Source organism: Tachypleus tridentatus, chromosome 2 (genome assembly GCF_004210375.1).
Source record: "Tachypleus tridentatus isolate NWPU-2018 chromosome 2, ASM421037v1, whole genome shotgun sequence".
NCBI classification, from domain to species: domain Eukaryota; kingdom Metazoa; phylum Arthropoda; class Merostomata; order Xiphosura; family Limulidae; genus Tachypleus; species Tachypleus tridentatus.
The window spans coordinates 8,625,044-8,643,030 of record NC_134826.1 but is presented as its reverse complement, the minus strand read 5'-3'; the positions used below and the strand labels follow the sequence as shown (position 1 = coordinate 8,643,030).

Here is a 17,987-nt window from a genome sequence, read left to right as displayed (position 1 = left end):
AAATGTCACCTTCAAATTTAGTAATACACAATTTCAAGAACTTCAATAGTTACTGTGTTTTAGTTTTGTAACATTACGATTTTTAAGCTTTGTATTTTTAATCACTGAGACAGCTTCACGCACCAAGACTAAATAAAATGAGTGTACTTCTCCGAAGCAGGCAAAATTAAGCTCGATTCTTAAGCTTCTGTTGGTGGTTTATATCTCGTGGTATTTATCAGCAGTCTTACATCGCAAACACATTCGTTAGAAATCTGTATCTAAAATCAGTGACTGTAAGTATCAGACTTGACGTAATTGTATTCGACAGTTTCTTAAAGAAGGAAAAAAATATGTTGCATCTAGTGTTTTGAACTATAAATTAAAAAGTTTAGATTTATTTTGGAGTGACTTCTCAACCTCTAGTGTGCAGTCTTAGATCTCTGTGTGATTGGAGAGTTTAAACTGACCTCGTATACTAAATGGATTAAAAAAAAGCAACAAGGATGAGTGGCGTGCTTTGGACGTAACAACCTTGTGATAGAACATTTTAAAATAAAACAATTACGCTGCAGGACTGTTGTGAGTGTGCAAAGTCGTCAGATAGAACGCGACCAAATATGAAGGCGTGGATTGCGAGTCCTCAGTGGGGACCAAAATCGTGTTAATGTAACGTCCTCAACTTATGTATGTATACTAAGAGAATTCGTCTTGTACTAAACGTTAACCCTATTTCAAAACCATCGAGTTGTTTGGTACCTTCCCCTATCAGTAATGATGGCAATCATTTTTATTTGCAGTTAGCCAAACAAATATACATGGGTGTGAGGTAGTTTTAAAAAAATATAGTTTGTTTAAAATAAGATCTTCAGAAGATAACGGAATTATAAAATAGTAAAACTAAAAGTTTACTAATACCGACTTAGAAATCTTTTTTGCACCTCCCTAATTATCGTTCACATTGTCGTCAATAGATGACACTACATGCATAAAACAGGATCCTAAGTATGAAAGAGAACAACAATATATACTAAGTTTTAAAAGTTGTCCTTGAAATATTAGTGCAGGGTTTAATTTAGACTACGCATGTGCAGCTAAATAAATATTTTAACTGTTCAAAATGATGTAATAAATAGCGGTTATACTCGTTAATATTTTGTCGTTTTACTTAAATTTTAGTTTTTCTTGTGAAATGTGTTTTTATATTGTCGCTTCAGTTATAAGGATGTTAGAAAATGCACAGAAGTATTGTTTTGGTGTTTAACATTTTCATTAATCATTGTTAAAAAATAATATCGTTTTCAACAAGTTAAAAAATCCACAAACTAAAACTTTACTGCCCTCTTCTGGCAACTTGTGAAAATAACTTACACAGGCAGTGCAAAGAATGGTTGTGGTCAGACAAGTAGTAACTATATCTCAATAGTGACGTTTGTTCTGAAGTTTTACGGTATCGTTAACCTGGTTTTGCAGAAGAATTTTACCTTCTAATTTTAATAAAGTGGTGAAATAATGTAGTTTGATTATTGGTTGGTTCTCGCAAATTACATTCACTGTTAGTAACGTCTCTCACTATGCAACATTTGACTGATGAAGTAGGTCTTGATCACGAGAAACCCATTTGATATAAAATTTATCTCAGGACGGCGGCTGGAATGGATATTAAAACATTTATTAAGTGTTAATACCCATACCAACCGTTCTGAGATGCAGAATCCTTTACAATATTCTATTTAAGGATATATGTCACCGATTGTTTACGATCTTTGTTTGCTAGGATGAAAGCTTTTGCGTTTTATTTCTTCATTATGATTTACAAACATGTTAGGGTTACTTGTACATTTTATCGCAAAGTAATACTTGTATGTAAGAAAATTACCCCAAAATTCGTTTTGTAATGTGCTTGCATGTTGGGAAAACTCAGAATGCGAGTTACTTTCATTGTCTTTACTAGAATCATCCGAGTTTGCGCATTTTTAAAAGATAAAAGTAAGTCTTACAAGTTGAAAGGTACGGTTTAGAAGAACAACCAATACAAGGAGACGAACAGTATAAGAAATGTATTTCTACATCTAAACAATCTCTTTGGTATTTCAAGCAATAGGTTGACTGAGGAAACAATACATGTTATCTTTATAAATAACTAGTCTACAACAACAAGTGGTATAGACACCTTTTTATTCACAGGTACATTCACAACCAAACATACAGCTATGCAATTGTTCTAATAATAAAATAAACCTAACGCTATCAATCAGTTTCTACCATTTTTTAAATTTAGGATTGAGGAAAATATTTATTTAGGAAGTAAAAACATTACAATTCTATTGGCTAAACAGTTGTAGGTTTTCTTTAAACTGTAAGGTTTTTCACATCTCTCTCATTTTGAAATTACGATATCGCGATATGTGCGTCATATCCGAGAGCATCCAGTTTAGTTTGGATGTTTATCAACTGAAGCACAAAACTTCCTTAATATTGAATCACATCAGAAACCAATAACTTCATTTCTACTGGAAAGAAGAGGACACTAAAAATAATAATAATAAGATAATTAAAATAAATTTATGACTCAATAAAACATTAAGTACTTATATTGTTTCATTGTGGACACTTGTTTTCTATTCAGTTATATCTAGTATATCCACCGAAGTCTTTATAAACAATGTTATAAGCATACTATACCATTTTAGGGTCGATTCCGTACTCCTCAGATAATAGAGGTTTGCTCCTTCTTGGGGTTTAATTGCATGTTTGTTTTATCAACACACAAAACAACATATAAACACCAGTCAACACCTCTCTTTTAAACTTAAAATTATAGTTGAGTTGAATTACAAAACAATAATCTGATTGAGCTTTACAATGAAGCCACCTTACTCAAATCAACCCACCAACATAACCACTATGTTTGCTTGTTTGTAATTTCGCGCAAAACTATACGAGGGCCATCTGCGCTAGCCGTCCCTAATTTTGCGGTGTAAGACTAGAGGGAAAGCAGCTAGTCATCACCACCCACCGCCAATTCTTGGGCTACTATTTTACCTACGTTACATTATAATGCCCCCACAGTTTGAAAGGGCGAGCATGTTTGGTGTAACGGGAATTTGAGCCCGCGACCCTCGGATTGCGAGTCGAGTGCCTTAACCACCTAGCTATGCCAGGCCTAACTACCGTCTAGAACTCCAGCAAACTATCTACATTGTTGAGCCTAACAAAATAACCACTGTCTTGGCAAAATATCAACACTATAGGACTCCAGCAAAATTACAGTTCTGTCCATCTTTAGTGAAAGAGTTGTTGTTTGAACCGTAACTATATAAACAATAAAACATTATAATTAATCGAATATCAGGCTAAACATCAGTATCATTATTATGAACAACAAAGTAGCGTGTCAGCAGCAGGAAACTTCTATAAGATGTCCTTTTGGTACTTACCTAAGAGATCTAAGACGACAACTGCGATTGCCCTGGTGTTAACATAAGGAGTAGCACTGGACTGGGTGAAGGACCCTTTGAGCAATGCATTGTTTCATGCACGCTTGACCACGCTTTTGAATAGCCGACTCAAAACTCCACGGTTGACCACTGTTGAAACGGATTCGATCATTTTCGGGGTTTTGTGGAGTCTCGTGGTTTTTCTGAAGTTGGTCTCCACTTGGGCGGATGGCTCCCCGGAAGTAAAGTTTTTTGTTGGAAACTGAAGGAAAGACTTGCCGGGAACGGTGGTTCATCGAATCTACACGAGTGCCGTCATCGTTAGATAGATTCGCCACTGCAAAAGAAATATTTTATGGTTAGTATGGGCTGTGAAACAGTAATGCCAGACAACAAATGTCTACCGTTTTGCGTGCCGTACCTCAGGATCACGGGTTCGTTATAAGGGTTTGTTTAACTCCCACTATTCGATTATAGTGACTCAAAAATTGGCGGTAGGTGCTATTGAACAACTGTCTTCCGTTTAATAAATTAGTTTAAAATCAGAGACGGTTAGTGTAGGTGGCCATTGTGCAGCTTCGTACGAGTATTCGAAAAAAAACCAATCAAATTATTGTAAAAATCTAATTTTAATATTTCGCTTTAAGACGTGGCACAAAATCATTCCCAAGAAATTAAAGGTAACATCTATAACCGTCGGAAGTGATCCTAACACCTGAGCGGTAAGTGTAGGTGGTACATGAGGGCTATCTGCGCTATCTGCCCCTAATGTAGCAGTTTCAGGCCGTAGAGGGAAGGCAGTTAGTCATCACCACTCACCGCCAACTCTTTGGCTCTTCTTTTACCAACGAATAGTGGGATTGACTGAGACATTATAACGCGCCCATCGCTTAAAGAGAGAACATCTTTGGTGTGACGGGATTGGAACCCGCGACCAGTAGATTACAGGTCAAACGCCTAATCAGCTGGCCATGCCGGAGCGATCTAGCTGCTTATAACGTTAAATAACGGGCTTTACGCTCAATAACTAACACATAATGGTTACAGACTTGTAACGTGATGAAATAAAACTTGAAAGTTTGTTTCGTTTTATAGCAGAAATTGATGAGAAACAGAATTATGAAATTCAGTATACAATTAATAATTATTAAAACTGATATAGTTACTAAATCATAAATTATAGGGATGAGAAACATGAATTATGAAATTAAGTATACAGTTAATAATTATTAAAACTGATATAGTTACTAAATCATAAATTATAGGGATGAGAAACATGAATTAATTTTAGTAATTTCCAAACCATCTTAGGGCCCCAGCACGGCCAGGTGGGTTAAGGCGTTTGATTCGTAATCCGAGGTACGCGGGTTCGAATCCACATCGCACCAAATATGCTCGCCCTTTCAACCGTCAGGGCGTTATAATGTGATGGTCAATCCCACTATTTGCTGGTAAAAGAGCAGCCCAAGAGATGACGATGCTTGGTGATGACTAACTGCCCTCTCTCTAGTCTTACACTGCTAAATTATGGACGGCTAGTGCAGATAGCCCTTATGTTGCTGTTCGCGAAATTCGAAAACAAAAAACAAACTTTTGTTGTTGTTTTTTTATTAACATTTCGCCCAACTAAATGAGCTAGTAGATTAGGTCGTTAATAAACGCCCAAACATAACCTATTTACGTCTTAGGGCGTTTATTTTGATTGTGTACGCGGCGAAACAAAAAAACGGTTGTTATCTGCCACATTCAGTTGGCATAATGAATGCAACGGAAGCCACGTACTAGTGATTTAAACAAGACCGTGTTTGTATTCTACTCTAATAACGTCGATCACGTTCTCTTACCATAAATATTATTTGAAACGATCGTATGTAAATAATCCTTGTTCATGGATTTCCAACACCAAACTCTCGTCAACAGGGACTTAATTCTAAATGATTCGTTGTCTACGTGTCTAATAATACAGACGAATTGCTCCTCTAATAGCTGACAGAACTCTAACGAAGTGTTTGTTTTGTCGACAGAAAAGTCGTTTCGCAAGGATAAAACCTTAGGAAATTTATCTGTAAGTCGTGTGTTTACAAAACTGTCGTAGAAACGAAATGTTAGCAACTGCTTTTTCCATCTTCAAGTTAACGTTTACAAAGAAATTTATTTTAGGCGTTAAACCAACATTTACCTGGTAGACTTGGCAAATTTACCATTTAAAACTAAAGTTATACAATGGGTCATCTGTGCTCTACCCAAAGCGGGTATCAAACCACTAAATTTAGCGTAATAAGCCCCAAACTTGTTGCTAAGCTATCAGGGAGCTCGATTGTTTTATTAAGTCATGTAGAGAAAAGATGGTGTGGAAGGTGATAAAGCTTTTCTGATATTTTGGTGAACTATATCATAACTTAAGAAATCTACCATGATCTTACTGATATTTTGGGGGGTGAGATGGGTATTTTAAATATATTTTTGAAGAAATATATTTACAGACAATTAATTGTGAATTGTTAATACTGAATTACATATATGCCAAGTAATTAACTACCAATGACTAGTGAGGGGTATGGTAGTGTCCTACAGAGTCTACTGAAAACTATGCTAGCATTTTCAAGAAGGTACTGATACATACGAGGTCTGTTAAAAAAATACGCGGACTGACGTCATAAAACAAAATGTACTTTATTTAGAAGTTACAGGTCTGGGACCCCTTCAAAGTACTCTCCTCCCCAACGCACACACTTATCCCAACGGTGTTTCCACTTGTTGAAACAGTCCTGGTACGCTTCTTTTGTGATGTCCTCCAGCTCCTTCGTCGCATTTGCCTTAATCTCGGGAATCGTCTCAAATCTTCTTCCTTTCAAGGGTCTTTTGAGTTTGGGGAACAAGAAAAAATCGCAAGGAGCAAGGTCAGGTGAGTAGGGGGGTGAGGAAGAACAGTGATCGAGTGTTTGGCCAAAACTCACGAGTTCTGAGGCACAAATTTCGCAGCAACGCGGTGCATCTGCAATTTTCGGTCAAAATCTCGTAACAAGATCCAACTGATATCCCACACTCTTCAGCAAGCTCCTGACAGTCAGACGTCGATTTGCCCGCACTAGGGTGTTGATTTTGTCGACGTGTGGGTCGTCAGTTGACGTGGAAGGACGTCCAGGACGCTCATCAACTTCAATGGACTGTCGACCATCCTTAAAACGTTCATGCAACTTGAAACATGCTGTACGCTTCATAGCAACATCACCGTAAGCCGTGTTAAGCATAGCAACAAGTTTCAGTCGCAGATTTTCCAAGTTTAACACAAAATTTCACAGCAAGTCGTTGCTCCTTCAGGTCATTCATTCTGAAATCCGCCAAACGAAAAAATCGCACTTCACTTAAAACCGCGTAGCTAATACACAAATGAAGATATCTGAAGTCGGGAAATGGCATCGTAATCAGCTGATCTGTGCGAACTTAGCGACACAAAGCGGATTCCCCTGGAACCAACTGGAGCCGCGCAATTCAAACAGTCCGCGTATTTTTTGAACAGCCCTCGTATTGTAATATTTTTGTCGTGTGTGAAACTAACTGGACTTGGTATGGTCAGGTCGTTAAGGCGTTCGACTCGTAATCCGAGATTCGCGGGTTCGAATCCACATTGCACCAAATATGCTCGCCCTTTCAACCGTGAGGGCGTTATTATGTGATGGCCAATCCCACTATTCGTTGGTAAAAGAGTAGTCCAAGAGTTGACGGTGGGTGGTGATGACTAGCTTCCTTCCCTCTAGTCTTACACTACAAAATTAGGGACGACTAGCGCAGATAGCCCTCGTGTAGCTTTGCGTGAAATTCATACAAACAACAAGCAACGTGTACAGTAAATGAATGTAATAAAAGTCAATATTGCTTGTCAAAATAATAACATTAATTTATTACACACACTACAACACAACTAATGTATTAATTTTAACACCCTGTTAAACATAGTTATTCCAATTTATTACACATACTACAACACAACTAATGTATTAATTTTAACACCCTGTTAAACATAGTTATTCCAATTTATTACACACACTACAACACAACTATTGTATTAATTTTAACACCCTGTTAAACATAGTTATTCCAATTTATTACACACACTACAACACAACTAATGTATTAATTTTAACACCCTGTTAAACATAGTTATTCCAATTTATTACACACACTACAACACAACTAATGTGTTAATTTTAACACCCTGTTAAACATAGTTATTCCAATTTATTACACACACTACAACACAACTAATGTATTAATTTTAACACCCTGTTAAACATAATTATTCCAATTTATTACACACACTACAACACAACTAATGTATTAATTTTAACACCCTGTTAAACATAATTATTCCCATTTGTTACACACACTTCTCTACCCTAACACTTGAAATGCTACGGTCTGTGAAATATAATAAACCAATATGGAAGGCATAACTGTTCTGAAAACTATTTACAGAAAAAACGACTAATCGTACTCTAAAAAAATGATTTGATTGAAACTCGACGGTTAGGCATGTGTCTGTTTTAAGGGTTAAGGTGATACATCCAGTTTTGTAGTTAGAATAAAATCGTTTTTTTCTGGTGCGTGATAAGTTATTTTGTACAACTTTGTGTCATTACTTTAGTTTGCTTCGCAAAATTTAAAAATGATAATTGTTTTTATTTTAATTTAAAACTACAGTTTTATTACAATTTATCACCGAGGGGGTGACATTAAGTTTAAAACGGTTAATAGTTGTGGTATTAATATATTTAGAGATACTAAAAGAAGAACAGCCTGTCCCGTAAAGTATCGGTTGGTATTCTTAAGATATTTAGTCGAAAGATACCAATAAATATGCTTTTTAGTCAGAAAATACTGTATAACAGATTCTTTAGTTGGAAATACACTGTCACTGTTAGATGGGCTGTTCAGCCAGCATGTATTGAAAGAAGATAACCCGCGAGAATGATTTTGAAACGGTTGCTGCTGCTAGTTAAGCCTAATTGTCACAGTGTATGTGTGTATTTTTCAGCTGACGAACTTCTGTCTAAGTTACCTGCTAGTAGTGAATATCATGTAGCTGATAAAACAAGTTAGGGAGAGTTAACAGTGTTACCTTAGATTTGGTGTGTCGTCCTATTATTTCTTGATTTTTACAGGCATCTGACGAAGTCATCATGAATACAGACACGAGGAGTTAGCGAGTTAGTCATAAAACACATAACTGGGCTTTATGGCCAGGTGGTTAAGGCGTTCGACTCGTAATCTCAGGGTTGCGGGTTCGAATCCCGGTTGCACCAAACATGCTCGCCCTTTCAGTCGTGAGGGCGTTATAATGTGACGGTCAATCCCACTATTCGTTGATAAAAGAGCAGCTCAAGAGTTGGCGGTGGGTGGTGATGATTAGCTGCATTCCCTCTAGCTTTACACTGCTAAATTATGGACGGCTAGCGCAGATAGCCCTCGATTGGCTTTGTGTGAAATACAAAAACATAATTTGTTTTCCTTCTTTTTGTCTCACATCTCGTCACGAATGTTGTCTTTACTGGTATCAGTTTTCCTTCCCCCTGTGTCGAGAAGTCGTATAAACTGTTTGTTTTTGCTTATCAGGAAATTTATCGGAACTGTTTGCTCTGGAAAAAAATCAGATTATTTGGAACCAATGACGATGTTTCACCAGTCACGAGGCTTCCGTATTGTGAAAGCAGAGAATGAGAAAGCTTGAAAATTTAGAAGATAAACATTACCTATAATGTGAAACGTTGAAGGAACAAAAGGAAACTTTGACACTCAACACATCTCAGCCATTGAAAGATTCTTAAAAGACATAACTTTTTATGATGTTGAAAACGATCAGGGACACGTGGTAATGTTTTGGTGTTAAACACAACAAATGTTCTCAGGTCTAACAGAACATTACTAAATGAATATCTTTACAAAAACTCCAACTCGTTGAAATATAGTAAATTTCATTCACTTCTTTCGAAAAGAATTCGTGACAGTGTTGGAATGTACAAGACAGTAGTCCCATAGAAGATTCCAACACTGTCCTTTAACTGTCTCATATTTATACAGACAGAGATAACGCAAGTATAACTTGGATGAGCGTGTTTATAAAGATAGAAAAAAAATGAAAGTGTAACTTAAGTGGCTGCCACAGACGTATGTACTTTGAAAGAAAGACAGAGTAATTTAAAAAGACCGTTGGTTTGAGTAACTTGTAAAATATTATGGAGTAATGAGTGACGTGTGTTTCAGTCTTAGTGTTGCTTCCAAGTTGTCTAATAAAATAGGAATATAAATATCAATGTTTCCTTAATCATAGCCTCCAGTGGCATAGCGGTATGTCTGCGGACTTAAAGCTATAAACCGAGCCCATTGTATAGCTTTGTGCTAAACTACAAACGAACAAACGACTGATTCATTATTGTTAATTAAGAACACTAGTTTTAAACCTTATAGATGAACAACTCTTAAGTGGCCTACACAAGGCCAAACTCAACTAAAACCTTTATAGAACATCTAGGACCCAGTGGTTAACGTGTCGGTTTGCGTTACGTAAGGTCGTCTGTTCGGAACGTGACGCCACTAAACACGCTACACAGTCGCAGCTGTTACCGAATTATAAGTGATACTTAATCCTATTATTTTAGGCATGGCCAAGCGCGTAAGGCGTGCGACTCGTAATCCGAGGGTCGCGGGTTCGCGCCCGCGTCGCGCTAAACATGCTCGCCCTCCCAGCCGTGGGGGTGTATAATGTGACGGTCAATCCCACTATTCGTTGGTAAAAGAGTAGCCCAAGAGTTGGCGGTGGGTGGTGATGACTAGCTGCCTTCCCTCTAGTCTTACACTGCTAAATTAGGGACGGCTAGCACAGATAGCCCTCGAGTAGCTTTGTGCGAAATTCCCAAACAAACAAACAAACCTATTATTTTAACCAAAGGACCTGACTGAATCCTTGTACGGCGGATAGTGTTGTCAGTGATTCAAAATTACGGACTAGCATAAAGATTTAACTTAAAATAATTAAGGTCACAAATTTCAACGTCTCTTCTTTAAAAACTTACGTGTAGCATTGTTATAAGTATCAGGAAAAATATATATATATATTGGGGCATAAAACAGAATGTTAAGATAACCATAACGGTAAGGCTATTCGCGGGGATTTTTGAAATTTTTTTTTTCAAGACTAATATTATTATTTTACTAATTAATGATCAAATATTCAAGACTGGCTATTTCCAAATTATCTTGGTTCACTTATAAAGAAAAACTGGCACAGTTCAAGTCTCGCTGAAAACGAGATTTTCCTTAGGCCTACTGTACGAATGTTGAAATCATTATTAAAATAAAAACAACACACGTTTCAAACTTTACTCGCGTTTAGCGAAATTAATCAAAGATATTTATTTTAGAACGACGACATTTCATAATTTAAATTACATAGCATATTGAGGATCTCGTGTTTTACCCGCAGAGATCATTTTCTGATCACAAGAGCATCCACACGAAACTTTTACTTGATATAAAGCTGGCAGGCAAATAGCTAAATTCTCATCAGTGCAGAAGAACGAATGTATTATCGTTAATTACTTTGTTTTTATATTCCATGAAGGAAAGTAGAAAAACACATTATAAATTTAGTTATGTGAAGGAGTTTATCTAATAAATCTGTTTACATATTAGATTTAATAAAGACTCTCGAGGCTTAAGTAAACTTAACAATTTTGCTTTATTCGAAAACAAAGAAAATGTTGGCGCTACAATTGCAAGCGGGTTCATCCATCTTTATTGTGTTATTATTTAGGCTTAACCGTGATAGCGATACTCTTTTTAACACAAATTAAAACTTGATCAATCAAACAATTGCTCTTTGAGTGCGACTATAGAAAGAACGTTCTGTATTGGTTTACGGTGATAAGTTCCCAACTGACTTGATCAGTTCTAAACATTGTTTATATAAACTACAATTTATAATAATTACTATAAGTGTGTACGGTAATTTAAATCAATAAAGTTAAAGTCTGTTAATCTTCCAAATGATAAAAAAGGCTTTTTTCGATATTTACATTAACCAGGACATATTTACATCTTCTGTTTGATATCGTAGACAAAGTTTGTGAATTCTATTACTTTATTTCTGCTTTTCTCAAATTTTGTTTTAGAGAATCTGGTTTAGATATGAAGGTAAAACTGAAAATAAACTACACGCCAGTTAGTGAAAACATTATTACAAAACTTAACAATGAACGTAAATAACAACTAACTAAAACCTAACTACAATATATAAAATTATGAAAGAACAGCCACAACTGAAACGTATTTACCATAACTGATAACTACAAGAAACATAATAACTACTACTTAGACGAGGTAAAGGAACCTATAACAAGGTAGCCACAAACATTTATTACCGAAATAGACTTCGTGAGGTAAATAAAACATAGACGAGGTAACTACTGTCCGGATAAGATAACTGAAAGTGAGACAAGGTAACTAAAGTGTGGATAAGATAACTCAAACTGTAACAGGGTAACTAATGTCCAGATAAAATAACTAAAACAAGGAAACTAATGTCCAGATAGGATAACTGAAACTGAGACGAGGATATTTAAAGTGTGATAAATGACTATCTATACATGTTGTTTCATACGTTACTGTAACACAAATAATTCTTTATTATCTACACACATTGTTTCATACGTTACTGTAACACAAATAATTCTTTATTATCTACACACGTTGTTTCATACGTTACTGTAACACAAATAATTCTTTATTATCTACACACGTTGTCTCATACGTTATTGTAACACAAATAATTCTTTATTATCTACACACATTGTTTCATACGTTATTGTAACACAAATAATTCTTTATTATCTACACACGTTGTTTCATACGTTACTGTAACACAAATAATTCTTTATTATCTACACACGTTGTCTCATACGTTACTGTAACACAAATAATTCTTTATTATCTACACACGTTGTTTCATACGTTATTGTAACACAAATAATTCTTTATTATCTACACACGTTGTTTCATACGTTATTGTAACACAAATAATTCTTTATTATCTACACACATTGTTTCATACGTTACTGTGACACAAATAATTCTTTATTATCTACACACATTGTTTCATACGTTACTGTAACACAATTAATTCTTTATTATCTACACACGTTGTTTCATACGTTACTGTAACACAAATAATTTATTATCTACACACGTTGTTTCATACGTTACTGTAACACAAATAATTCTTTATTATCTACACACGTTGTCTCATACGTTATTGTAACACAAATAATTCTTTATTATCTACACACGTTGTTTCATACGTTATTGTAACACAAATAATTCTTTATTATCTACACACGTTGTTTCATACGTTATTGTAACACAAATAATTCTTTATTATCTACACACGTTGTTTCATACGTTATTGTAACACAAATAATTCTTTATTATCTACACACATTGTTTCAAAAGTTACTGTGACACAAATAATTCTTTATTATCTACACACGTTGTTTCATACGCTACTGTAACACAAATAATTCTTTATTATCTACACACATTGTTTCATACGTTACTGTAACACAAATAATTCTTTATTATCTACACACGTTGTTTCATACGTTACTGTAACACAAATAATTCTTTATTATCTACACACGTTGTCTCATACGTTATTGTAACACAAATAATTCTTTATTATCTACACACATTGTTTCATACGTTATTGTAACACAAATAATTCTTTATTATCTACACACATTGTTTCATACGTTACTGTAACACAAATAATTCTTTATTATCTACACACATTGTTTCATACGTTATTGTAACACAAATAATTCTTTATTATCTACACACATTGTTTCATACGTTATTGTAACACAAATAATTCTTTATTATCTACACACATTGTTTCATACGTTACTGTAACACAAATAATTCTTTATTATCTACACACATTGTTTCATACGTTACTGTAACACAAATAATTCTTTATTATCTACACACGTTGTCTCATACGTTATTGTAACACAAATAATTCTTTATTATCTACACACATTGTTTCATACGTTACTGTAACACAAATAATTCTTTATTATCTACACACGTTATTTCATACGTTACTGTAACACAAATAATTCTTTATTATCTACACACGTTGTCTCATACGTTATTGTAACACAAATAATTCTTTATTATCTACACACATTGTTTCATACGTTACTGTAACACAAATAATTCTGTATTATCTACACACGTTGTTTCATACGTTACTGTAACACAAATAATTCTTTAATATCTGCACACGTTGTTTCATACGTTACTGTAACACAAATAATTCTTTATTATCTACGCACATTGTTTCATACATTACTGTAACACAAATAATTCTTTATTATCTACACACGTTGTCTCATACGTTACTGTAACACAAATAATTCTTTATTATCTACACACATTGTTTCATACGTTACTGTAACACAAATAATTCTTTATTATCTACACACGTTGTTTCATACGTTACTGTAACACAAATAATTCTTTAATATCTACACACGTTGTTTCATACGTTACTGTAACACAAATAATTCTTTATTATCTACACACATTGTTTCATACGCTACTGTAACACAAATAATTCTTTATTATCTACACACTTTGTTTCATACGTTACTGTAACACAAATAATTCTTTATTATCTACACACGTTGTCTCATACGTTATTGTAACACAAATAATTCTTTATTATCTACACACGTTATTTCATACGTTACTGTAACACAAATAATTCTTTATTATCTACACACGTTGTCTCATACGTTATTGTAACACAAATAATTCTTTATTATCTACACACATTGTTTCATACGTTACTGTAACACAAATAATTCTGTATTATCTACACACGTTGTTTCATACGTTACTGTAACACAAATAATTCTTTAATATCTGCACACGTTGTTTCATACGTTACTGTAACACAAATAATTCTTTATTATCTACGCACATTGTTTCATACATTACTGTAACACAAATAATTCTTTATTATCTACACACGTTGTCTCATACGTTACTGTAACACAAATAATTCTTTATTATCTACACACATTGTTTCATACGTTACTGTAACACAAATAAGCTTCTTTATTATCTACACACGTTGTTTCATACGTTACTGTAACACAAATAATTCTTTAATATCTACACACGTTGTTTCATACGTTACTGTAACACAAATAATTCTTTATTATCTACACACATTGTTTCATACGCTACTGTAACACAAATAATTCTTTATTATCTACACACTTTGTTTCATACGTTACTGTAACACAAATAATTCTTTATTATCTACACACGTTGTCTCATACGTTATTGTAACACAAATAATTCTTTATTATCTACACACGTTGTTTCATACGTTACTGTAACACAAATAATTCTGTATTATCTACACACGTTGTTTCATACGTTACTGTAACACAAATAATTCTGTATTATCTACACACGTTGTTTCATACGTTACTGTAACACAAATAATTCTTTATTATCTACAAACGTTGTTTCATACGTTATTGTAACACAAATAATTCTTTAATATCTACACACGTTGTTTCATACGTTATTGTAACACAAATAATTCTTTATTATCTACACACATTGTTTCATACGTTACTGTAACACAAATAATTCTTTATTATCTACACGTTATTTCATACGTTACTGTAACACAAATAATTCTTTATTATCTACACACGTTGTCTCATACGTTATTGTAACACAAATAATTCTTTATTATCTACACACATTGTTTCATACGTTACTGTAACACAAATAATTCTGTATTATCTACACACGTTGTTTCATACGTTACTGTAACACAAATAATTCTTTAATATCTGCACACGTTGTTTCATACGTTACTGTAACGCAAATAATTCTGTATTATCTACACACGTTGTTTCATACGTTACTGTAACACAACGTTTATCGGTTTTTAAGTACTCCCAATTTAACATTTATTGTAGAGAGCAAAGAAATTAAAAGCCCTCCCCGTTCATTAGCTAAGCGGTAATCCTAGAGTCTTATGGTGCTCAAATTGTGGTTTTGATTCCTGTGATAGACAGAGTACAGATAACTCATTGTGTAGCTTTGCGCTTAGCAACCTCGAGATCCGTAAGTGTTAAAACGTGTTTAAACAAATATTGGTCAAGTAAAAGTTCTTAACAGATCTATATCTTATGTTAATTTAGTAATTATTTCTTACATTTCTTTTATTATGTAGTAAATAATAGAAGACACAGTAAAACAATTAACACAAAAGAAAGAAATGACCAACCTGTTAGGGTTAATATAAGGCCTAAAACCGTCCATTTTAAGATGTAAGCCAGAGAGGAGCATGTTTTGGCCATCCTTCGGACCTTTAGTCAGCAATATTATTTATAATAAATGGAAATTAATTTGTTAACTACAAAATATTTCTTAAAACCAGTTGCTTTTGTTTCTTGTTAAAGTTACTGTTAGTTTCTGAAGAACGTCTATCTTTACTCAAAACTTGAGGAGACAGTAATATTTTTTTCTTTGACTGCACGCAAGCCTGGAGCACGTGCTTGATGATGAACCAAGGGATGCGATTTCAGCTCTCCGTACTAGGCAGCTCTTTTACATCTGTTAGCTATTTCACAGGTGCTTTATAAATATACACACACATCAACTCCCAATAAATGACGTCTTAAAGAAACGTTTACTGAGTGGTCCGCTGAATATTTCGAAGTCGATACTTTCGCCCACGCGCACGGCGAATCGAAACGAAAGTCTTTGTGTGAAACGTCTGCTCACGTGGGAGGACTTATTTTGTTTCGTTCGAACGAGATTAAAGTTGCGCCTAATTAATTTAAAAACTAAGATACTGAATGTTACTAAGCAACGAAGTAGATGTTACAAAATTGTTTAAATCAAAGTATAGGCCTACAAAAAACATTTATATTTAAAAAGCTGGAAAGAAAACAGGTTTGAAATTCATAATCCGCATTTCGGCCACAACTCTGTTTTAATCAGCGGAGAGTTGTTCATTCGAGATCATTTACTTTTACGGACTGTAAACTTTACGTATTCATTCCCTATTCTAAGTTGTCTTAGACAGCAAACAAACAATTCCATAATTAGCAAAATGAGTCAATAATATGTAGAGGATAATAAAACGATAGGGCGTCATTGAAAAATAGGGCATATTTCAAACATCTTAAGGTAAGCTTGTTTTTGTTTGGTTTGTTCAAGGGGACAGGTCTGTTGGTTTCCTCTGGTACAAACGGAATTAAACAAAAACATAGAAAAAAATAAATTATCTTTTATTCAGTTCCTTTTGTTTTTGCATTTTGCGCAAAGCTACCCGAGGGCTATCTGCGTTAGCCGTCCCTAATTTATCAGTGTAAGACCAGCGGGAAGACAGCTAGTCATCACCACCCACCGTCAACTCTTGGACTACTCTTTTACCAATGAATGGTGGTATTGACCATAACATAATAACGCCAACACGGCTGAAAGGACGAGCATGTTTGGTGCAACGGGGATTCGAACCCACGACCCTTGCATTACGTGTTGAACGCCTTAACACACCTGGCCATGCCTGGCCTTTATTTAGTTCCTATTATAAACATATTTGCAATAAAAAGAATATTTTCTTCAAAGAAATATAAAAGAAAATAGTGAATTCATGCGTGTTAACATTTAATAACATAAAATATTTTCATTTTTTATTGTAAGACCAACAAACTCCTTGCGTATCATTTATTTTAATGATTTTCCCTCCTAGTAACTCGCAGGAAGCAAGAAGTGGGTGTTTGTTTGCTTTGATTGGTTTGGTTTGAATTTCGCGCAAAGCTACGCGAGGGCTATCTTCCCATTATAACATTCGGGAATTTGTCAGATTTACTAAAAGAATTGTAGCTATGGATTAGGACTTCCACTTTGAGAAGATGAACCTTTGATACGTGTTCTCCTTTAAGTTGGAAATTGTTCAACATCATTAGCCCTACTTTTCCTATTCACTGATGTTTCCTATTGCACAGTGGGATTGACGAAACATTATAACACCCCCATGGCTGAAAGGGCGAGCAGGTTTGGCGTGACTAGGATTCGACTTCGCATTAGACTTAACGTAACCTAACTTAAGGACAATAAGGGACCATCTGGTCATCCAAAACTCGTCTTGTTTACTAGCCCTGAGTAAAGTAGAAACATTCAACCAGCCTCTTATATCTCAGAAACTTCAGTTACTCTGTTAAAATCCTGTACAATTCAGAAAGATAAAACTGAAACCTAGTCTCTGTCGTTCTCTTTGTTCTATTTTTCAAATCGTAAACTTGTTTTTTCATGTTCTATTACCTTCAGAAGATAACAGAAGAAGAGATTCGTGCTATAAATAAAACTGATGCTCATATGAACATTATTCTGGTGTCACTACGAACCGTGTGTATCTCAGTGATGGTTTGGAAATGTCAAACACAAGTAGTAAAATTGTGTAACTGAGGACGG

General features: G+C 34.6%; 1 protein-coding gene across 2 annotated transcripts; it reads right to left on the bottom strand.

Annotated features, from left to right (window-relative positions):
• Positions 1–2,140: 2,140 nt before the first annotated feature.
• LOC143237745 (uncharacterized) lies at positions 2,141–16,025 on the bottom strand. 2 transcript variants are annotated; one of them, XM_076477304.1, is made up of 3 exons: positions 15,793–16,025; positions 3,420–3,756; positions 2,141–2,509 (listed from the first exon to the last, which is right to left on the bottom strand). In XM_076477304.1, exons 1-2 carry the CDS (start codon positions 15,863–15,865, stop codon positions 3,458–3,460), a joined length of 372 nt encoding a protein of 123 aa, XP_076333419.1. In that variant the 5' UTR covers positions 15,866–16,025; the 3' UTR covers positions 2,141–2,509; positions 3,420–3,457. The 2 variants fall into 2 exon arrangements, with proteins under 2 accessions (XP_076333419.1, XP_076333427.1); XM_076477312.1 differs by lacking the exon at positions 15,793–16,025 and adding an exon at positions 5,264–5,413.
• Positions 16,026–17,987: the final 1,962 nt, after the last annotated feature.